The 24,024-nt window shown below is 33.4% G+C and overlaps 3 protein-coding genes and 1 pseudogene across 3 annotated transcripts; 2 read left to right on the top strand and 2 right to left on the bottom strand.

The window, feature by feature from the left end:
- Positions 1-278: 278 nt before the first annotated feature.
- On the top strand, positions 279-2,954 carry LOC123205736 (F-box protein At2g26850-like). Its single transcript, XM_044622761.1, has 5 exons — positions 279-1,665; positions 1,813-1,892; positions 2,086-2,258; positions 2,372-2,446; positions 2,565-2,954. Exons 1-5 carry the CDS (start codon positions 1,000-1,002, stop codon positions 2,750-2,752), a joined length of 1,182 nt encoding a protein of 393 aa, XP_044478696.1. The 5' UTR covers positions 279-999; the 3' UTR covers positions 2,753-2,954.
- Positions 2,955-5,285: 2,331 nt separating this feature from the next.
- On the top strand, positions 5,286-11,427 carry LOC123205730 (rhomboid-like protein 20). The gene is made up of 8 exons (XM_044622755.1): positions 5,286-5,513; positions 5,620-5,720; positions 6,357-6,497; positions 7,819-7,885; positions 8,542-8,693; positions 8,792-8,893; positions 9,601-9,723; positions 10,799-11,427. The coding sequence occupies exons 1-8, from the start codon at positions 5,486-5,488 to the stop codon at positions 10,964-10,966; spliced, it is 882 nt and encodes a 293-aa protein (XP_044478690.1). The 5' UTR covers positions 5,286-5,485; the 3' UTR covers positions 10,967-11,427.
- Positions 11,428-12,433: 1,006 nt separating this feature from the next.
- LOC123205737 lies at positions 12,434-17,261 on the bottom strand. Its single transcript, XM_044622762.1, has 6 exons — positions 16,868-17,261; positions 16,402-16,494; positions 15,996-16,229; positions 15,170-15,272; positions 13,085-13,314; positions 12,434-12,951 (listed from the first exon to the last, which is right to left on the bottom strand). Exons 1-6 carry the CDS (start codon positions 17,188-17,190, stop codon positions 12,726-12,728), a joined length of 1,209 nt encoding a protein of 402 aa, XP_044478697.1. The 5' UTR covers positions 17,191-17,261; the 3' UTR covers positions 12,434-12,725.
- A 1,694-nt stretch (positions 17,262-18,955) lies between these two features.
- Positions 18,956-23,471, bottom strand: LOC123205733 (annotated as a pseudogene).
- Positions 23,472-24,024: the final 553 nt, after the last annotated feature.

Here is a 24,024-nt window from a genome sequence, read left to right on the forward strand (position 1 = left end):
TTATCGACCAATAATGTTATCTTACTGCCAGCACCAAATATATATAAACATCAACATCATCTTCATAATTCCCTTGTTGGGACGTGATTTGTTTTCCAATTTCTATGGCTTGTGATGTATGTGGTGGAAGTTTTGAGTTGAGTTGAAAGTTTGGTAGAAGTTAGGCAAAGGATTGGTGACGCCCTTATGACAAATCACATTACCAATCAGCCATAAAGTTTTTGCCTTTAATTGTCTTCTTTTCACTTTCCCAAAACTCCATCTTTCAGATACTAGCCTTTCCTTGTGAGTTGTGAATTAGCATTTTTTTATAATTTTCTGAAGGACCCACTTCAAGTTCATCGTCATCCTCGTCAAACATATGCAATTCTATAGTTTTTATTTCCTGGGTAATTCATAGATTTTAACATGTGGCTCAGCTCCTGATAGAATCTGAGCAAAAGCAAAATCTAACAAGCCTGTGTTTCTCCAGATTCTATTCCTTCAATTTTTTTCCCCTCTGAAAATCTTTCAATGTTCAACTGTCAGCTGTCCTCCACTCTCCTCTCCCAGTGGTGGGAATTCATTGCATGTGGCTAGTGCCTCAATCTCAATGTTGCATTTAAGTAGCTAAGGCTTTGTTTGCTTGTTCTCTATTTCAGTTTGGTGGTATCATAACTAACCAGCAATCAATGTTTTGTCGGTTGAGGAGTCCACAGATATCTTTATATTAAATACAATTTTTAATCTTTGAGTTCACTTTACAACTCCGTTGATTTCGCCCAAAACCAACTCTCTTTTTCTCTTCATTGGTGGATCTTTCATAGTCATATTCATCTATATAAAAATATTAATAATAATACTATCCGTTCCCTTTGTTTATATATATATATATATATATATATATATATATATATGATTTTATTGCATCACACCATTGTTTCATTTCTATACTTTGCTTCTTCCTCTGATTTATTACTAAAACTGACTCACCCCATTTGAAAACTCACTCTTGTTTCAATGCTTTTCTTCTTAATTTCTTGTTTTTCTTTCATACTGCTATCAAAGTCCTTGTCTTTCAAGCCTTACCCTCCAATGATCAGTGTCAGGGGATTGTTGTCACCTTGGTTTTGGAAGGGAATATCTAGCTTTTTAGTATCATGGCTCCAAAAGGGTCAGCTTGCTATTGGTTTTCATCAAGTTTTAAAAATCATGCCATTGAAAAAGATGAATCTTGGTTCTTCAAAACCAGAAATTGTTCCAGAAGAGAAACTTTCTCTCTTGGATTTGCCTGAGTTAACTTTGGAATGCATTCTTGAGAAGCTGTCACCATCCGGATTGTGTATTATGGCTGGAGTTTGTAGTTCTCTGAGGGATAGATGTACAAGCGACCATTTGTGGGAGAAACATATGAAGCAAAAATGGGGGAAATTGATTGGTGATTCTGCTTATAGAGAATGGCAATGGCACATAGTGTCTAACAAGAGAGCAAGCCTCAAGAACCAAACCAAACAAAAGGACTTTTTCACTTCTCTTTATACCCTTTTGCCCTTTAATTGGATTAGAGCAAAGATTGAGAACAATAGTGAGCCAAGAAGTTCACCGCCTGTTGATTCAATCATGACTTGGTATGTCTCTCTTGAGAGTGGCAAATTTTGGTTCCCTGCACAGGTCTATAATCGTGAGGTAAATCTGTAATTGCAACTTGGCGTTTAGTTCATTTCAACACTGAAAAAGTTGTTCTTGTTTGTTCTGTATTTACAGATAAACATTGTATTTTGTATTTTGTACTTGTCACTCAACAATTCAATGAAATTCTGTGTTTGGTGGCAGAATGGACATGCTGGGTTTATGCTGTCTTGTTATGATGCTCAGCTAAGCTATGATTCCAGAACAAACACTTTTCGAGCAAGGTAAATAGAAAAGAGGTGCCTTCTTTGATCAACTTTCTTCTAGTTTTATTTAACTACGGGTTTCTGAAAAGGGAATTCAAGTTTAGCAGCAGGGGAGGACATTGATGTTGGAAATTACTTAGCATATATGCTTTTAAAGCTCTGATGCAAAGCAGCGCATTCTACTGAACTTGAAATGGATTTTACTTTCCAGGTACTCAAACCTTCGGAGTAGGACAGTTGAGGAAAATATATCATGGGATAGGATTAGAGCTCCACCAACTGATACTCCTTCAAATGTTCTTCACATCTCAGATTGTTTAGATGACTTGAAACCTGGTGATCATATCGAGATCCAATGGAGAAGCAACAAAGAATTCCCTTATGGTGCATTTCTTATCTCTGCTTAACTGTAAAATTAGTATTAAACACCACATTTTTATCTCCAAAATTGATTGTGAAACAGCAATCATTTACAGTTTGAGCTTAATCTCTTGCAGGTTGGTGGTATGGTGTTATTGGTCACTTGGAATCATGTGACAGAAATGAAAATCACTGCCATTGCCACTACAGTGGTAAGTAAATTGGCTGTGATTAGCATTTTCCTAATTCAATATTATGAGGTTTTGCTGCAGTAAACTGAGATTAAATTTTCATTAGTTGGGAATCTGACTTTGGTGTGTTTGATGGCAGATATGGTGGCTTTGGAGTTCAACCAGTATCCTGCAGGCTCGCAATGGCGACAAACAATGATAAACAGGAAAGAGCATCGTGAAGTAGGGAATGAAGGTGATGGGTTTTATGGAGGAATCAGAAAGCTTTACAAGGAAGAAGAGAGAGCAATGTGGAAGAGCCTCTGGCCTGCCCGCACCTTGGACTAGAATGTGATGAAATTGTCATTTTGAGTGTACATAAGCACTCTCTTCTTTTTTTCCTTTTGAACTGAGAATTGGAAGGGACTGATCACAGAATATAAGACATAGAGTAGGCTAAACTTGATCAATTTTGCTCTTCACACAGAGCCTTGAAAGGATGTAACTTTGTGCCTGCTGTACCAAAATATGAAATCTCCATTGATACTCATTGCCAAGCTATTTTTTCTGTAGCTAATTTCTAGCGAGAAAAGAATTCTCTGTATTTGGTTTAAAGTATATTTTCCTGTGAGGTGCAACTGTCTGTGATTGATTGTTTTTGTTTTACCATTTGGTTTGAATTTCTCCAGCTCTTTCTGTAATATCGAATGTTTGATGACTTGAAAACTTTCATCTAGCACAAGGCTAGACTATACCCAGTGGAGCCTCGCTCATTTGGATACAGTATTAAGAGCCGGGCTTCAAAGATGAAAGGCCATAAAGTTAGCCCAAATAAACTCTGTGGGCTTCATGATATATCCGATCAAATATAAATGATAATAAAACTATATATATATATTTTTTTCATATATAAATAATCTATTATTACGTGATTAAAAAATTAATACTCATAATCATTTATGTATATGATTATATATTTAGAAGTATATATACATACTATTATTCTATGAGCCAAATCGGTATTTCATTACCTAAATAATTACAATCTAACCTTAAATTTTCACAAATGTGAGCATTAAAACAAGCATGTGCATACTGACATGATTCATCTGCATAAAGCAATAAGGTGATAGGAGACAAAAAAAAAAAAAAAAAAAGAAGAATAGAAGAATATTGAGCTTGCTATCAAAATCAAACTAGTGTCTTATTTCGCATGTTCACTCTTCACATATTTACCTTAGAGGGAAAATAATTATAATGTGATATAGACCCATGTTTTTCATGTCTTCTACTGGCAATTCATCTATCTTTGTCAAATCATATTGGACAAATGCCACTTGGGTGAAGAGACAAGATAGTTAGTTGGGAGAACCAACTTAGGCAGGGGTCAATAGATTTTAGTTTAGGGGTTGGAATAGTTGGATAATGAAAATAATGAATTAAAAGAACTGAAAAATAGAGATGGATTGTGTTGGTTGATGTAACCTACAAGCATGCAAGTGGTAAACATGTTTTTTATTTAATGCAATTTAAATTTTGTGTTGTGATATATTAAATGTTTAACATAAAATAATTTTTATTATTTATTTAATTTGATAAATGAATTGATTCGGGTAACCAATTTTAAACACCTATGACAAATGACTAGTTCCCACCCAATGTTTGAACTAATTTTTCACCCATCAGATAAAATTTCTAATATTTTTTTAACTTTTTTATAAAATTACTAAAAAATACTACTCAAACTAAATAACACTTTAATATCAAAATTTTATTAAATAATTTTATACCTAATTTATATTAATTTCAATTAAAATAATAATAAAATTATTGATACAAATAGAGATGTCAATGATGTATAATTACGTGTTTAGAGATAAATTATCATTTTTGAAAAATATTAGGGGTATTAATGAAATTTTAAGGGGGGTTTTGAATTTAAAAAAAAAAATTGGAGATGTATTGAAATTTTTAAAATTTCAATATGTCTTCAATGGTTTCAAAATTGATAGTTATACCTTCAAAATACACAAAAAATAAGAGATGTAAATGTTATATTATAAACTATTGAAAATATATTATATTTTCAAAATATATAAGTGGATATGATTATTTTCTAAATAAACTAAGAAAAATACATATTAATCTTTAGTAAATTTTTTAAAAAATAACATTGATACCCTTAAATGCAACTCTATTGTAATATTTACAAAAAATTAACATAAATACTTTTTAATTATTAAAATCAACAGTTAATTTTCACAAATAAGTGAGAAATTCATTTTTTCAAACTTATTAGATAAAAATCTGTCTTTTCATCAAACATTGGGTGGGAAATAGTCATTTGACCTCGAAAATTTATAATATATAATTATTCATAGTAAATAATAGTTCAATTAATACAATTACCCATAGATTTGATTAAGAAATTAAATTTCTTTGATGGTAAATCAACAATATAATGTAAGATGTTACTTGTTTTGAATTGTGTTTACGCTAAAAGTAAATTTATGTAAAAGTAATTTAAGTTTGGTTTATTGTTTGATTTCAACAAGTTAAATTCGAACTAAAACAATTTTAGTTCATTAAGCTTGATTGGTGATTGGTATCCGATAATATTTTTTCTTATTATTTGTTGATTTTTTTTTATTCTCCTACAATTATTTTCCTCTAATATTATTGATTCCTTTTTTTTTGTGTTATTATTTGTTAGTTCAAGAACGGTAAACTTAAGCTCAAATTAAGTATTTTAAATTTAAATTAATTATTGTTTAAGTTCGGTTGGACTGAAATCCACCGTTAAATTAGACTTGGCACGTAACGTCGTTGAGACGATCTTCAGGCCTTAAAACGCCGTTAGGCCAATAAATGGGGACGGCACATATTGTTGTAGTCAAAACGCAGAAGTCAAATAAGAAAAATAAAAGAACGCAAAAAAGAAGAAAAAAAGGTGGGAAAAGAGTCGATTAACATTACAAAAACACACTGAATTCATTGATTAGAAACAAAGAAAGGCAATCGAGAATCGGATTGCTGTGTTTAGTGGTTGGTTTCTCCGTCTCTGATAAGAAAACAAAAAAAATGATAAACGGCGGTCCCTCTGGTTTTAGTACGTACCGATAATGTGTTTCTTTGATCGATTTATTTATATTTCCAATAAAAAATGGATGTTTGTATGTATGTATTGATTAATGAAATTGATTTTTCTTTTGTAGGTAATGCTCCAGTCACCAGAACATTTGTCATCGCTAGTGCGATTTTCACCGTTTTCTTTGGGATCCAAGGCCGTTTTAACAAGCTTGGTTTGTCGTATGAGGTACCTCTGTTTGTTTGGTGCTCTTTTTTAGCTGATTTGTTGTTAATTTTTATGTTCAATTTGAACTGTTTTTTTAACTTGGAAATTGATGGCTTGAATTATGATCAAAATCGTGTTTTTTTTTATCAGTTATGTTGATCTAGGGTTGTTTTAGCTCTGTAGAAATATTTTCCATGGATGTTCTTCGGAAGTTAAATTTCGATGTGGGATAGTTTTGAAATCAGGGGAAATATAGATATTTGAAGGCAAGGATTTAGGATTTTAGACATAAATGGAGTTCTAAAATATTTCTTTTGACGGAAAGAGGTTGAAATTTTTTTAATTAGATAGTTTCTCGAATATGCATGAATCAAGCATTGTCATGGATAGTATCATAACAATGGGTGAGAGAACTTACATGAAATTTGGATTTTCACACTACCATAAACAGTGATGTGAATATTATCTTAATTGATATAGCACAAATTAGTAAACTTTAGATGTCCTTTAGACAATCAGTTTTTTGGTATTTATTGTGGGGAAAACCATTTAGTAACTTCCCCTACTTCAGTTATAGTGCCTTACTGCAATTCTATGTTTTTACCTACTCATTCTCTATGAGATTTTTCTAATCAGTTCTATTATATTTAATGGCAGGACATTTTCAAGAATTTTCGCCTATGGAAGTTGATAGTGTCTGGCTTTGCCTTTTCATCTGCACCAGAACTGATGTTTGGGCTGTATTTGCTGTACTACTTCAGGGTGTTTGAGAGACAGATAGGTTCTAATAAGTACTCAGTGAGTGATCATCCTTTTTAAACCACTCGTGATTTATGTATCATATTTTTTATTTCCTACCCAACATCTCTGATGACAGAACCCAGTCTGAATAAAATTTTGACCCAGGAGTTCTTGTGCATCCACAAGAGACCCAGCCTATTCAGATTAGCAAGCTGACACAATTCCCCATCATATCTTAGTTTACTGTGTATTCTAGAAAGTAATCACTGCTATCTTGTGCATCCAGTGGGGACGATTAACTTATTATTCATATTATATAATTATAATAGAGGGAAGTATATCTAATTATTGAGTAGTTGGGCTTAATAATATAGGTTCTGCTTGTATGCTGTATAATCAGAAGAATACTGATTGTAGTGTTGAAAGGTTGAAAGAAAACAGAAAATTATCAAGTGAAAGTTTAGTTTCAAGCAAACATTAATTAACTTGGGAATGTCTGCAAAGGAGCTGCTGACTTTTACTGTTTACTAGGACAAACTGTTCTTGAAATGAAGAAGAATTTGGCTTGGTTCTTTTTATTTGACTGGCCAGATATTGGAGAGCTTATTTTTTTAGTGGTAGAAATGTGCCTAGTGAAAAAAGTAAATTGTTTGAAATGGATCAAAGTATTTAAAGAGGTTCCAATGTGTGTACAACTGATATGTTTTTTTATCATGTTAATTGTTTTACATGGTGTGATAGTTCAGTTACTTCGTATAATTTTCTTTGATTGAGTGCATCACTTTGAGAGGTGATTTTAGGATTCAGCAGCTTGTGAAGGTGATTATTTGATGTTTTGAGTAGTTCAACTGTCCAGCTTCCTATAGCCATCATTCACATTTGTCAATCATTCTGCTGATTTTGGTTCTGCTTTGTTGTTAATATTTTCATGGAATATGAAATCTTGACAGGTATTATGTGAATTATTTGTTGGGTGTTATAAAATACTTTCTTTTTCCAACATGGCTATGTCATCTCCAAAATTAGCTCTAGGAGTTTGTGTTAACGTCACAGATATGGTTAATTGTTTTTTTTTTTTTCCTTTGGTTGGTTTAATTGTACTTTCATGTCTTCTTTAATAGTTGTCATGCTCATTTATTTCCATAACTATTCTGTTTCTGTACTTTCATTAGGCTTTTATGAAGTTGTGGTAGAATCCCATATAGGGTAATTGGGGTTTCTATGGTTTGATTAGTTACTATATAGTTTACCTTGAGTATCCTCTCCATCAATGATTGTAACACAAGATAGAAAACAATGTTTTTCTAGTTGTTTTGAGTTTCTTTTTCTTTGGAATCTGTTTTCTTTCATAAATATAGAATATGCTTCATGCATGCAGGTCTTCATCTTGTTCTCCATAATGGTTTCATTACTCTTTGAGGTCCTTGCACTAGCACTTCTAAAAGGTGTGTACTCTTTTGTAATCCTTATATGCTCCTCTAGTTTCTAATTTTTAAGTATTTGATTCAGCTCTTTGCATTGTGTAGATGACAGCCGTGTTGTGGTTTTATTGTCCTTTATTTTTGGTTTACTCTTTCGCATTTGGGAATGGCCTTTGGCAAATTGTGTTAACAAATTTCATATTTTTGCCAAAGTTAACCAATTCTTATTGGTTCAAGAAACTATGACGCACATCCCGAACATTAAGAGCCCTTCTAAAAGATTTGTTGTCTGACAAGTGATCTGAAAGGGAAGTTATACACTTATTCTTTCAATCTCAGGCTTGGAATGACATAATTTTTTTGCACTCACGAGCTCCTTGGGAAAAATCCTAGCGGAAGTGGGGTCTCTAACATGAGATTATCACGTTATGGAGATGGTTTTTAACCCAAGACATTAACTTAATTGCTTCATTCTCCCTGTTCTCCTGTTTCTCTTCTTTTCTTTCTTTATTTTCTGGCTTGTGCATGCTAGATTTTACTCCTATCTGATCATGGGCTTAAAGGATAAACTATAAATGCGGCTGTTCTTTTTGTTTATTACTTCTCTATCTTTCTGCCTACTTGTCTACAATGCGAAATGGTGGAGAAATTGATTCATTTACATCTTTCTCCTCTTGCAGATCCTGCTACAAACCTACTGACATCTGGACCATATGGTCTTATATTTGCTTCGTTTGTACCCTTTTTCTTTGACATTCCAGTTTCGACAAGGTTCCATGTATTTGGAGTTCGCTTTTCTGATAAGTCTTTCATATATCTAGCTGGTCTCCAGGTTAGTGTGGGTGTAATTCATTACCTTTTGCCATGTCTGCCCTCCTTCCCCCTCTTACCGTAGAGATCTAGGGTCTAACATTGCATTCTGTCTGGCAGCTTCTTTTATCATCATGGAAAAGATCTCTGTTGCCAGGATTATGTGGGATTCTCGCTGGTTCCTTGTACCGTCTAAATTTCTTATGCATCCGCAAGGCAAAGGTAATTTTTTTCCTATAAAAACAATGCAAAGGTAATAATTCATTATAATGTTGGGACTGAAATAACTTTCTGAGACTACAAATGTAGACAATAGCTTGTACTCTGTTCAAGCATTTAAGCAGATTCTTTTTCATACAATTATGAGCTTCATTGGAGTTATTACATTGAATGCTGTATGGAAATGAAACAGATAAGAAATAAAATCAACTTAAATGTGATTTTTTTCCTTTATTAAGAAGAAAAGAGAAAGGAATTAATTATAAAATTGATCTATGGATTTTGCAATGAATAGCAATGGACTAGTCTGGTCTGGGTGTGGAAGTGTGGCATATTTGGAGGCATCCTTGAAGACTTGCATATTTGGAGTCGATGACTTCTGTAGGATTTCAGGCATAATGATGGGTGCCACCCTTTTAGTCGGTAGTTCCGTTTCTGATTGAAAGTCATAGATGACGGTAATATAAGTTGCCTCAGATTGTTTTAAATCTTCTGAGAGCATCCGTGGCACTTATTAGGTGGCATTATAAATTATTTTACAATGTCTTCTTGGAGTGAAGTACTGCAGCTGAGATATGCATATGATGTCAGGAAGTCTTATTCAAAACTGTATAAAATTCAAATTATTGGCAGTATTTCTTTTATTTGCATATGTTGTCATAAAGATTAGAATGCATTGTTCTTGATTTCACTGTTTATTCTTGTGACAGTTCCCTGAGTTTGTTGCTTCATTCTTTTCACGGCTTTCTTGGCCATCTGTTGGGAGTTCGCCTGCAGCACCTAGTAGAAATGTTGTAGGAAGTGTGCCATCCTACACAGGGCACCAAGTGGAGGCAAGTACCTTGGCTGTGTTTTAACCAGCTGCTAACTTGTTTTACTTGTTAACTATAGTAGTATTAACTAACCAAACCATGTGGGCATGATTCATGTTTTATGGATTCATTTTCATGATGCATGAGATTTGAACCCTGTTGCCCTAATACTTAATATCCTATTCTCTCCTCACCCTCCTGTGGGGTGGATAAAGTCTCTACTGGCAATGTTCCTGCTCCCAATTCATTTGATGCCTTTGTTTTGAAGGATATATTTAGTTCAATTTTTGGTTATATATTGCATTTTTTTTATGTTGTAGATGTCTGTAGTTTTATTTTTGACACAATTACCTATCTGTATGTCATGTTGAAAGGGTTGAGCTATGAACGGATTTGAGACAGAGACATGAATTTGAGCTAGGAAAACAGAAAAAAGAACTCTAATTGCAAAACAAAACAAAGGGAGATGAGAGAAGAGTGCGAGTTCTAAGAGAGAGAAAAGGCGTTTTTACTGAAAATGAATGAAAGCCCTAAATCATACAAATATTTAGGCGCTTTATATACAAAACAGTAAATTACAGAGTGGCCCATCATGTTTTGGTCATTTACAATGGAGACCCTGCCTAAATTTGATAATGTACTTTCGTCTATATACTCCAATAAGCTATAATTTTGTTCATTAGGCTTAGTTTGTTTTTATCATTATTTGTCGTTGCTGTAATTTCTCAACCTTTTAGTTTGGCTCAAAGCAAGATGAAATTGTAATTATATAATCAGGAAATACCTTTGATTGATCTCAATTGCTGCAAATGAAGGAAAGCAGCTTTGATATAAGTTTTTCCATGTAGATTAAAAGTTAAATGAGTTGTAGTAGACTTCTATTATGTACTTTTATTGGCTTTTCTCTATGACAGATACTTTAATGGTTAATATCAACTTCTCTTTATGATGAAACTAATTTGATTTTAGCTTGACTGTGATTTATAAATAATCTTATGCTCAAGCAGTTTGGGATCTTGATGTAAATCATATTTGACTTTCACTTCATTTGCACTTATCAGCATTCCTGAACAACTTATGTTTACTTTGATTTCAGAGAAGTTACCCTTCTCCAGCGCCTTCCATCATTGAGCCGCCTGAAGACTCCATTGCTATACTTGTTTCTATGGGATTTGACCAAAACTCTGCCAGACAGGCCCTTGTGCAGGCAAGAAATGATATAAATGCAGCTACAAACATCCTTCTTGAAGCACAATCTCACTAATTCTGAAAAAAAGAGTTGTTGAGAACTTTGAACCTGGACTTCTGGAATCCCTAGCAGAATCACATTGATGCCAAGATGTGGTGGGTAAAAAGAAATGCCCGTTATGTTGACCCAACTGATATGCTCCAGGAATACATCATGGCACTCATTTACTATTTAGGGTTTCCATTTTCTTTTCTTGTCGACGCTGTCTAGATCTGTAGCTTTAATCATTAACATATCACTATTTACAAACCAATATTTAGGAGCCTGTAGAATTATTTACCACATATTGGGAAACTTGCATTGCCTTATTGATCAGACACTTTTGTTTCATGCATTCTGGTGATTTGGCCGTGTGATTCCTTTTAGATGTTGTTAAGGTTGTAAATTTGCTTATCCTTATTCTTGAATTGGGTTATTCTTACATTCAACCATGCCTGCCTTTTGGGTTAAATTTCAATTGATTCTTCTTTCGTGCATATCTCATTGTTGGAATTTACCATTAATGATTGTGTCAATTGCTGGGAATGCTGTTATGTGCAAAAAGCAAATGAGACAGTTCAACTTCAATATGAGGGAAAGCTTTAGGCATTTGTCTGATTAATGAAGACTAATTCATCTCAAGGGGAAAATCTGAAGTTAATCACTGAGGAAGCCTGTAAGAAAAGAAGTTGAACATCCAAAACATAACAAAAGTAGAACTTCGAATTTTGACCCATAATTTATATGCCTTTTATCTAGCCATTCTTTTATCTATGGACTCAAAATACCATTGTCCTAAAATAAGTTTAATCAAAGGCATGACACACATGACAGTTGGGAAATATGCTGTTCATGGGAATAGAGCTTAGCTTTCGACGTGTCAGTTTGACTGAGAAGTTCTTCCTCCATTGTTGTCACATGACAGTTGCCTGATGGAACCTTCACATATTTTTCTTTGATTTACAGCCATACCTTTGGTACATTTCTAATTAGATTGGCTTTTTCTTTTTGAAGAATTAATTATTACTATATGAATAATTTCAATGATGACTTATCAAATTATTCTTCCTTTTATAAAGATAAAGGATACTGCACAACACCAGGGGCAGAAGTGCAGCTCATACTGACTTAATTTGGAGGATAAATCACAGAAGTTCATGCGGAGAAAGAGCTCAAAAGGGTTTAAAGTTGGCTATCTCCATTTCTAAGTAAAAACAAATTGATGAATTTTCACCACAAAAACACAACAGATTTAGCTACTTCCGGTTGTGGCCTTTGTGTTGTTTTTAGGTTTGTTTCAATTTACACACAACTCAAACTAAATTAGCTAATGGCCTTCTTATGTCTAGATTGTGCATCTTCGAATTGGTTGGAGATCATTTAAAATGATCTTAAACGAAGTTCCTTCTACTCAAATACCCAGAAAAGATAAAATTTAACTTGTAATAATGAATCATAATCATCCATTGAAAAAATTGCTGTTAACTGCAACTGCCCAAGAGCTGTACACAAAAAATTTGATTTCAATTTCTCAGTAATTTTAAAAGAATGTGATTGAACAACACATACAATCCCGTATAACACTTTATCACTGCAATTTACCACAATTTACAGAGCCAATCAGTGAGGTTCTCTTTTTCACTCACAATCTTGATTCTTTCATCAAGCTACAATATTTCAATAACACACTGTATGCGCATATCTTGGCTTGGAAGTACGGTCATACATCTGAGAGCCTGTAATCAGTGGAAAAGTAGTCAGCTGAATCATAAAGGGAACTCAGGTAAGTGTTATATCAGCACTCCTGATCTCTATCCAGGGTATAGACAGGTATTTGCCAATTCTTCGTGTTCTTCTTTGGATCATCAGTGAGGCTGAGATCGATATCATCTTCCTTGTATGTTTTAATGTATGTTTTGGCTCCAGCCAAGACAAGCCTCTCAACCATGAATAACTGGTAGTTATTCTCAATCACGGGATCTAGGATCTGGCTGAAGTTAGATGAATATGCTAATTTGTATCTGCAAGTATCAGTCACCAAAAGTCAATCTCAACTTAGCCACAACATGAAAGTTTTTATCAAATTTTTTATGTTACTTTCGAGCATTATTCTCATATTGGACTCCTAGAGACCTTATGTACTCAAGTATTTACCTGACAGAGAGTGGTGAAAAGAATCCAGGTGTTCTCTCATTTGAAGCAATAAAAAGAGTCCGCCCAGGTGGAACCCATTCTTTAATCCTGCAGAGGATAAACTCTGGGCGTGTATCCCTGTCCAGATGAGGATGCAGGGTCCTTTCAACCCCATTCTTGTCCTTCCTGGTTTTTAGTATATCACCTCTACGTACATGCATGGCATCATAATCACCAAGGAGTGCCTTTATCTATAGACATGAAACTTGTCAGCGCCTAGAAAACTGTAAAATGGAATGAATTTTAAGAGTTTCTAAATGCTATAATTATTAGAAGCTGAAGCAAGGAGAATTATGGTCCGCTACAATTTGCAAACAACACTACCAGTCTAAATACATATATATGATATGGTTTTCAAATCCATCAAACTTTAATCAGTGTCATGTCCCTTGGCCAACAGGAAAACAGTGATGTAAAAGTATGTTTAGATATGACAGCTCTTATCCCAAATAATTGAGCTGATAAAAGATAAGGAGGTGGTAAATATATCTACCAGATTTTTACGGCTTTGGCCCTAGCCGTCCACTTTCTTCTCCTGAATATTAACCAAGAGGAATACCATATAACTAATCTAATGGTTTAAAAGCAATAAAAATGAAAACTATACATGCATCTTGACAAATATATACAACATGGATGATACTCTCTTCAACCAACATCTACAGAACCCTTGTGCTCACTTTAGGCCACATCCCAAAGATGACCCAGATTTGGCAGACTCTATCTTTACTAAGTTCTCTCTCTAAGAGGACTCTGCTGACACTCATCACATTGAGTCCTCACTATTCCACCACAAGTGTTCAATCAATTTAACTTGCTCTTGTATGCCGATTTGTAATAACGTGTGGTCCACTTTGTCCATCACGCATGTAATAGTTTTTCATTTTGCCTGAGCCCTCTTTGTAAAAGAGGCCGCTCCTCTTCCTTTGTAATCAATCCAGAAGTAATCAAGAAAAATAAAAAAATTTGTGTTTTCTTAAAAAGTTCTTCAAAATCTATTCACAAGGGGAACTTCTTGTGGAAATGTTTGCCTTGCATAATTTAGAGCATCTATCCATTACATAATAAGAGAAGTATGCTCTGTGCTTACCTATGTAGAGGATCTTGCACATCAAAAAAATATGCAAATCTATGTTTATGATCTCTGATCCTTATAGAGAGATGTTCTGTATTCCATAGAAGTTTTGCTTGATAGAGTCAACAATTTCCCCCTTTATGATAAACATGGCTGAGAGGGGCCTTAGCCATTGACATTACATAGTCATTCAAAATTTCAAACTAATAGCCAATGTTGCTTTACACAAGTATTTCAAATCTGACAGGCTAAATCTACTCCACTATATCACAAATTATATCTTCAGTAAGTAATGAAGTTTATAATTTGTCATTAATTACTTTCTTTTTTCTCTTTTCAAGATAAATAAACTCTTTCAAGTATAACCAATTGGCATCTTCTGGCTTCATTAGAAACTTAAAGGTCCATTTATTTTCTAAGACACTCTGCTATGATTCTCATATTTTACAACCAACAAGAGCTACCCATAAAGGCCACTAATCATATCCTTCTTTATGAGTCACCAATCCAGTAAAGGGGCAAGATCTTACAATTATTTCTTAACAAGACATTCTTGGCTGACAGGTGGTCATATGAATTTCTATGTTAGATTCAGTTAATGTGAGCTCCAAATAAGGATGACTTGAACCCGACTTTATCACCATCGCAATCTATGAAAGAAGTATAGCCATATAAATTTCTATATTTGAGTTGGTTCAATGTAAACTCTACATAAGGATGATTCAAAACCAAGCTTGTCACCCTCCCAATCTATGAAGACGGTATTGAAGTTCCTCAGCAGATGTTACCCAAGAATTTGTCACAGCCACATAAATTACTTATTAATTTAAATGTCACATCAGCATAGCATGGACGAACACAAGCATTAGTCCAGTTGTATGTTATCTCACTAGCACAGATAATCAAGAACATCCTTTTCCTCAAACCTTTTTCATTAAAAAAAAAAATTGACGGCATTATATACAACAAACCTGTTCAGCTGCATCCCTCAATTTTTCTGCAGCCATTGATGGAAGAAATGAATGTGGCAGCAATATAGCACTATGGTTTTTTCGATCCTTGCATTCCATAAACCTAAATGACAACAATATTAGTGTGCAAAACTTGCTTGATACAAATTTTTAACTCATAGATAAGAAAAGCAACAACTTGCATTTTGCTACAAGCAAAGGCATTCAAAATCTTTACTCATTAATAAAGAATAACAACAACTTATATTTTGCAACAAGAAATGACTACAAAAGAGGAACAATGTCTTTTAACATTATTTCAGATGGAAAAGACAAACACGAATTTAGATAAATGATCCATGAATTTAGATGGAATAGACAAACATGAATTTAGATAAATGATCCATTCAACCAGAGAGTCAACTGAACTAACTCAGGCATTATTGAGGCCAAACGTTTGATTAAACTCAAATATAAGGATAAATAAGGGAACAACATGTCACAATTAAGTTCTTAAAACAACAGACAAAAAGGTTTAACAAGAAACAATTCATAATAGTATGGCTGTAACTTTCTCCAAATTGATCAAACACTTGATAGTTTCATTAAGGACACCTAAACAAGGCAAATTCGTATATTCACAATGTATGTCCAATATAAGAAATATTTTTTTTAAATAAAATAACTTAAGTTCCCAGAATATTCTGAGTGACCTACAATGAAAGACAGCAGCATGGTTTATCATTAAACTCTGTTACTTAATAATACTGAGGTCAACCAACTAAAAGATTCTGAGTCTTACAAAAGGTGATAACTGAAAGCCAGCATAATAAATATATCAAATTACCATGACAGGCGGTTAGCAGTTCGATTAATGAGCAAGAGCTTTGAGTAGCGAGTATCATCTCTGAGATCAGCCCGACTAACACCTTCCACATGTGCAACCCCTCTAACTCCCAACTTCATACTTGTCATTAGCACCTGATACCACATTTTTGAGTTGTCTAGAATGACTGGTGCAGTTTCAGATATAAGATCCACATCGTACAAAGATTCAATAGCACAAGATTCATCTGCCCACCTACCATATGAAAATGAAGCAAGTTCAGATTATTCAATTGTTCTATTTTGTCAACTGAAAATAATGTTATTAGTATTAATGAACTAAGGAAGAAACAGGTGAAAGCGATTCCTTTTACAAAACAAAGCACCTGATTCTGGAAACTTTAGGGGGGGAATCTTCAATAAATTACCTTTCCTCTGAACTTTTATTGTTAGACTGATGAAGGATGCCTTTTGCATTGTGCATCGGATTGATACAGATCCTAGAAGGCATGACCAAAGTTCTGCAGAAAACTAACAGGATTGAAACACTAAACAGATACAAATACATAAGAGAGAGAAAAAGAACCAATCCACTGTTCATTGCAGAGTAACAAAGATGCTAAATGAAACTGCTGCCACTAAACATCCGGTAAAAAATCTAGCTTAAACTTCATTTGCTCATAATCACATGAGAAGACACTGCTAAGATCTCAATTAAAAGCTTTTGAGATTCCAGCATTCAAATTCCTAACTTTCTTCACAAAAACTAATCTGCAACTCAAATTCGCCTAATCTTTCAAACTTTCGGGGCTCAATTCCACAAGAAAACGAACAATTCAATATATAAATCCCACAAGCTCAAAAGGTTTTCAATAAAAAAGCTTAAATTAATACCTTTTCAAAAACAAGGCTTCTTCAAGGGCACACCTAAGGCTAGATTCTTGATGACCAAGGCCGGCACAAGGTTCACAGATTTTACCAGGGCAGTCAATTCTATTACCCCAATACAAGTACTTTTCTTGGAGAGTGTGCTCTCTCTTGTTCCTCGGTCTTTTTAAATTTCTGAAGGAAAATGAGGAAGAGAAGGAGAAGCCATTTGTTGAGAGAAGAGATGAGAACATGCAAAGAAATGCAATGAGAGAGAAGAAGACGAAGAGAATCAAAATTGGAGATCTGGGTTTTGGCTTCAGCTTCAGGGTTTTGGTAGTCGTCGCCATTGGAGTTAAACGAAGATGGTAGAAGCAAATGAAACCACTAGACTAATACTTGTACTAAGAAGAAGAAGAAGAAGAAGAAGAAGAAGACTGATGCTTTGCCTTTTTTTTGGTTGATTACCGATTCGAGTTTGGGGCTTTGGCATAAATCACCAAATTCCCCTGAAATTTTGTTAAAGAACAATATCCCCTAAAATTTTGAAAAAAATATTAGATTCCTTTTTATTTCGGTTAAATTTTAAATATGAAAAATAAACTATAAAAAAAGACAAGATAAATATATATTGATTTATGACCATCTATTATATATATAGAGCTAACAATATATGATAAGAAAAAAACTGGATTAAAGTTAAGTTTTTTTTTTTATAAAATTTAATTCGAGTTAACCAAATACAACTTAAAATTAAATCAAGTCGTATTAGAGTTAATACAAAAATTATTCGAATTAATCTAATATTTAGAAAAATGTTATTGTTATAGATTTTATTATGGGCAAATTAAAGAAATATTAAAAGAGAAATATCAATAACAATTGAATCTCTTACATATTACACATAATTGTATCTCTATGTTATTGTAATTGTTTTAATTTTTATTTAAAAATAGATTTTATTTTTCGATAATGGAAATATGATTTAGTTATTAAAATTATTAAAATGTTTTAGAAATCTTAGTATGTAATTTATTAAACTATTTGTAAATATGATAAATGTTATATTGTGTGTTTTATTAATAGTAAATTAAAATAATTTGATGAATAAATTAAAATGCTAAAAACAATTAGGAAAGTGAAAACGAGAAACAATTTCAGTTTAATTTAGGTTATCTCATGATAATCCATACATAGTTCAAAATAGATTAGGATTGAAATTTTTTAATACTATTCAAATTCAAATTGGGTTAAGATTAAGGGTCTTTGATATCAAATCTGAATTGATATGATTTGAATACAATCCGAATGACATGAACTACCAAGTAAACTTTTGTATATTCTAATGGTTAACTTCTGTTATTTCAACAATCTTAGAGGTCGTTTGGTTCAAAGATTTAAATATTATCTTGAAAATCTATCTTTTATTATCTTATTTGATTTGTCAGTAATAAAATATTAAAATAATTTTCTATTATTAATACTAACATGACAGATAATATAAGTGGTAATATGATTACCACCTTCACTTTAGATATTAAAAAATTATCAAGGTAATCTTGATTTTATTATAATTATATTATTAATTTTTTTAGACAAAAATAAATTTTTTTTAATTAATATAACAAATAATATAAAAAATATTTAAAAATAATTATATTCAAGAATATTTAACTAAAATAATTTATTAGTAAGATAATTTACCTGTTTTAATAATAAAATATTATCCAAATTAAATATTACTTTAAAGGTATTTTGTATTATAACAAAATCGAGGCGTCATGCTTTTGACATTTTATTTTATTCATAATTTAGATCTTGCCATGTCAGTGGATGGGCCCTGCATAATTTCGTCTAGTTATGCTTTATCTAATAATAATTCAAAGTAATGAAATTAAAATATTTGTCTCATTTGATATAGCTGCTATTTAATGGTAAATGGTTGAGATTAACAATTAATTAAATTAAATAAGAAAAATCATCCGCATTTCATACAAATATTTTAATTTCAATTATGTAATGAAGAATAAATTACCTCTAGTTATGGTTATATTATATAAAGCATATAAATAGCAAATTACTAAATTGTCCTATCAATTGATGTGAGAAAGAAAATCACAAGAATGAGATTTATTATGAGAATGAGAATAGCAAGGGGTACACTAGGGATAAACCCCAAATCAACCAAAAGTGGAAAAGAAAAGGCTCACTTATGTTTCAAGCTCTTTGCTAACACTACATACATTTATGCCAATTCTACCTTTCTTATCTGTACAATCTTCTACTTCCAATGACACAAATCTTATAACTAAATCATTGAAATGTAAAACCTTATATAAAGATGGGGGGAAAAGAAGAAGAATTTGAGATGATAGTGATGACATGCCTTGAACAGCTTCATAATGATAGGCCTTGGCCCCTTCTGCAACTTAAGATGAGCACAGAACTAGCTACTTTGTTGGTAGCTCCCAAGTTATGCATATGCATTTTGTCCCCACGAGACATTTTTGCAGAAGCAGAGGTATAAAGATGAAAACTGAGTCAGCGATATTCAAGCCTTCTGAAATGTGCGGGATGAAACGCCATGTAGGAGTCGAACAAATCCCAAGAAACTAAGCTTTCCATCGGAGTGCCTGATCCAATCTTGGAGAACAACATGAACAGGTACTGATGGTCCAAGTCCAAGCTCCTGGTAAGAAAAGCAAATTACTTGAATCAATATCACATTCCATTTGGAGGATACAGAAAGGGATTTGACTGAAAATTTGTACATGAATCGCACAAGGAAAAGAAATACTTAAGGGCGTAAATATCTTGACCAGTAGTTCCTCCAAGAATTGGAGACCATTTTTGTGATCAACTAATTCTGCAGCACATTCATTTATGTGCTATATCTTTATGTTACTTTTCGCACATTGTAATGGACTGATTTAGTTTCTCCAACTTCTTGTATAATCCATAGCCTAGCAGCAGGATTTGAAAGTCAAAATAACAAATAGCCGGGTTCGAACTCTTTCCTGAGCCTGATAAATTTCTTCGAACTGGATGCATGATCCATAATGTAGGGGCGGAATATGAAAGCACAAACGAGTAAATTTATGTATCAGAACAAATGGTTTTACGCATTTGATCCTTCAAATCATGCTCCTACACATGGTCTATTTAGGGCATTTTCTCCAACACTACTTTTTTTAACTTTTTCAGTCCAATCCAGGTCCTGGATGAAAGTGCACCAAACACATGCCTAAAATCAGATAATACAAACCTGGTTGTGTTGTCCAATCAGCAGAACAAATATGCCCTTAAGTTGATAAGCACGCCTTTAGGCTGGGTGCATTTGTCTTTCAGGTCTATACAGCAGTAAATCAGCCTCATGACTGCATTAAATTATTCTATATTTGTGTTTAACGATCTTCACTTTGGGATTAGATTAGTTTAAAGTAGAAATATACAGGCACAAAAGAAAGATAGGTTTATCCATCACAACATAAAGTGAACAATGTACCAACATATATAACTTGGGTTGATCATTCATTATAATTTTTTTATTTATTTTTTTGCTACTCAAATTAACTTTAGTTAGATTATTCGTGGAATTTTAGATTAATTTTTATAATACAGTAAGTTCTGTATAAACAGACAGAGAGAGGGAGAACATACTGATGCAAGTTCCTCTATCATGATTGGTCTGTTGCCATCCTTCTCGAACAAGTCATAGGCCTGCCTAGCATGTTGCTCCCAAGTCTCCATTCCTTCCAGCTGATGCACACTAATGGCAGCAGCACAAAATTCTTCAAAATCCAGTTTTCTATATTGAAGGGAACCGATCTGCAGTATACAAGATTTGATAATCAGCCATTTTATTACTATTTTAACTGTCTTGCAAGAATATCCATTTGAATATAACCAAATGATCATTGTGAGAATTTACCATGCTGGCGTAGTCAAGAACCCGTGCGTCTTTCATGGCATCGGTGGAGTTCTTTGTCACAGCCTGCTAAATCTTAAACTTCTTAGATCATTTTTAAAAACTCTAGAAGATTTTAAAAGACAAAAATCAAGAAAAAGAGTTGACCATCTTATAGTTTTGCATAGAAATAAATCCACTTTTGTTTGGGCCCAACAACGTAAATTGTTCCCGAAGATAAGCTAGTTGAGCCACTGTTAATGTCTTTGCAAGAGCCTGCCAGCGTAGCATCAGAGTTTATGTCAAGGAAGATATTCAGAAAATGTAGCGGCAATTTCCACTCGACTCTCCAACAATGTAATTGACAAGAATTTTGTTCACTCCCTGAATTTTCATTTTGTGTGTGACCATCTAATTCCTATTGTCTAAAAATTGAATTTACAAGAATGACACATTAACATAAATTATGAAAAACAACAAATTAGGCACTAATAAAAAGATCAGGATAACCAAACAGTAGTCAGGTATAACAGAGATCTTAGAAATTGAATTTAAGAGATCAAAAAAAGAAAACCATTATGACATGAAAATTAATCCAACTAACCCGTAATGCTTCTTTTCGTAATGAAGAAGAAGCTATGTAAGTTTTTACAAGCTTATATACTATCATATCTGATGGTATCTTCACATCATGATAATTGGCCAGCCATGGATGACCTGAGCACATTCCAGAACAACTTTTCAGTAAACAAAACTATGAATAGTTATAGGGATTCAATATATGGAAGAGATAGAATAAGGGGTAGCTCCCTAGTCTCCCAACAATGGCATAGTTTCACAAGCCAAATTTGAACCAGAAAAGATGAAACTAAAGGCGCCAATTCTAAAAGAAAATTTTCACAAGTGGCATAAATAAGCAACATAACTGCTTATGGAGTGACTTACTCAGAGCTTGTGCAGCTGTAAGTCTTTTCCGGTAGTCCTTGTTTAACAATCCCTTCACGAAATCAATTGCCTCTGGGGATAAAGAAGGCCAAGGGGCTTCATCAAAGCTTGGATCTGCTTTAAGGACAGCTCGGAAAATGCCAGACTCTGTCCGAGCCCAAAAAGGCCGACTTCCACACAGAAGAATATAAGCAATGACACCAATGCTCCACATGTCAGCTTCAGTCCCATACGATCTATGCAGTACCTCAGGAGCTACATAATATGCACTTCCTACGATGTCATTCAGCCTCTCATCTGTAAAAGATTTCAACTGTCAAACCCCCCAAACTACACTTTCAACATAAACTAGCGGGGAAATCTCAGTAGTGGTTCTGACCTGGCTTTACATAATCAGAGAGTCCAAAATCAATGGCCTTCAGAGGTGATTTTTCATCTTTAGAAGTAAAAAGAAAATTCTGAAACATAAAAAAAAAAACATCAGAAAATGTGTGTATGTCACGATGTAGTAAATACATGTAAGCTGGGATAATCTGTGAGAAGGAAAGTGAAAATCAGAACTGTAAACCACAAACAACATTCAGTTGTTGATTCTAGTAATTGATCAGTTTCTAAGCTTAAATAACAATCCTTCGTGTGATGACTGGTGCTAGTTTTGTTCACTTTGGTTTTCATAATTATGCTAGACTCATTTCTTTGATTTCAACGTGTTAGAAAAGGTAACATTTGATCAATAGGTGTAACAGATTTCTAATAATATATATTGATAATCTTCATGAGTTAATTACCTCGGGCTTGAGATCACGGTGAACCACACCTTGAAAGTGACAAAAGGCTACCACACTTAAAATCTGAACCATAACAACCTTTGCATCTTCTTCTGAATATTTTCCACCCCTAGACAAATAGATAGAAATTAAGCCGCAGTTAGAAGGTCAGCAAACAGACCAGAAATTTACCATGAAGAGATAAGTAGGACAACTGTGGGTACCTTGAAAGTATTCTATCCAGTAGTTCACCACCTTTGCACAACCTAGAAACATGAAAGAGCGAAAAGGTTAAGTGACAAACGGAATCAACAACTTAAAGAAAAGAGTTTCCAACACATTGTTTGGATTCAATTAAAAAAGTTTAAGCATCCAATCAATCTTTCTCATTAGTCACGGAGAAACAAAAATCTGGTGAGAATAAAAGAGCGAGGTATCAAATAAACAAATAAGTTAGCAAGTGTCACTGGAAGACCCTTGTTCATCCTAGTATATATAAAAGATCAAAGGTCAAGCATTTTGACCATGCAAAAATCACTTAGCCGGCCAATCTTCATTTCCATAGAAGGAATTATATATTTGACAGGCCATGTCAAGTCAAATTCAGTATTACAAGTGGAGTTGACATCAAGATTTCTCAAAAGCCAACATATAAAGGACATTCAAATCCCATTGATGATTGGGTTGACCAAGTGCATTGAAATCCAGTATGAGAAGTTAACATTTGCATGCATATGCACAAAATTCCATCCTTTGTTAGGAGCCAAGAAGCAAGAAATTTGTTCAAGTCCTAGTGTTGCAATCATGGACCATTAACTTATGATTACAAATGCAACAGGTTAATCTTTAAATAAAGCAGTTGATGAGGTAACTTAAACTTACTCCATTATTATATAAACATTGTCATCATCTTCATAAGCATCATAGAAATGTACTAGATTTTTATGCCCGTCAAAGCCTGTAATATCTTCACTTCCCTTCTTACATCCTCTACAGCAATTGCAGTAGTCATCTGTCACACGTTAACATAAATTCATTGGCTCCCACTGTCAAACGAAAGGAACTACATTACTTACTAAGACTTGTAATTCTACTTAGTCCCAAATGATCTAGAAGGAAAGCAACTCCTTCAAGGATCCTTCTTGTGAGAAAATAGGTAGTAATCTGGAGAAAACAACAAAGCCTTACTCTAGGTTGAGGTAAATTATGACATAAAGTTAAAACCTAGTAAGGGTTTTCCAAATGAGCAATACTATGTGTACCCACTTTGGGTACACATTTGTGTATACATTTATATGTGTCTTCATGTGATTGAATGTAATTTTATCATTAATTCAAAATCAGCTAATCATATGATGACATATATAAATGTGCACACATTTTGTGTACCAAAGTGAATACACATAGTTTTATTGTTTGCAAAATATAATCTTAAACAAACAAAAATCCAGTGTTTTGACTTTAAAAAGAGCATCTGGGTCCTGGATTGCTGTAACATTGCCCAGTATATATAGATTTTTTAAGGCTTTACAGAATTATTGATGATGAGATATAATGATATAAAG

This window comes from Mangifera indica, unplaced genomic scaffold (genome assembly GCF_011075055.1).
Source record: "Mangifera indica cultivar Alphonso unplaced genomic scaffold, CATAS_Mindica_2.1 Un_0014, whole genome shotgun sequence".
Classification (NCBI taxonomy): Eukaryota; Viridiplantae; Streptophyta; class Magnoliopsida; order Sapindales; family Anacardiaceae; genus Mangifera; species Mangifera indica.

Coding starts and splice junctions, on each gene's coding strand:
- LOC123205736 (XM_044622761.1), top strand. CDS start 1,000: ATGCTTTTCTTCTTAATTTCTTGTTTTTCTTTCATACTGCTATCAAAG. Junction 1,893..2,085: donor ACAAACACTTTTCGAGCAAG/GTAAATAGAAAA, acceptor TTTACTTTCCAG/GTACTCAAACCTTCGGAGTA. Junction 2,259..2,371: donor CAACAAAGAATTCCCTTATG/GTGCATTTCTTA, acceptor AATCTCTTGCAG/GTTGGTGGTATGGTGTTATT.
- LOC123205730 (XM_044622755.1), top strand. CDS start 5,486: ATGATAAACGGCGGTCCCTCTGGTTTTA. Junction 7,886..8,541: donor TGCACTAGCACTTCTAAAAG/GTGTGTACTCTT, acceptor CTCCTCTTGCAG/ATCCTGCTACAAACCTACTG. Junction 8,894..9,600: donor TATGCATCCGCAAGGCAAAG/GTAATTTTTTTC, acceptor TTCTTGTGACAG/TTCCCTGAGTTTGTTGCTTC.
- LOC123205737 (XM_044622762.1), bottom strand. CDS start 17,190: ATGGCGACGACTACCAAAACCCTGAAGCTGAAGCCAAAACCCAGATCT. Junction 16,495..16,867: donor GAAGCCTTGTTTTTGAAAAG/GTATTAATTTAA, acceptor AGTTTTCTGCAG/AACTTTGGTCATGCCTTCTA. Junction 15,273..15,995: donor ACTGCTAACCGCCTGTCATG/GTAATTTGATAT, acceptor GTTGTCATTTAG/GTTTATGGAATGCAAGGATC.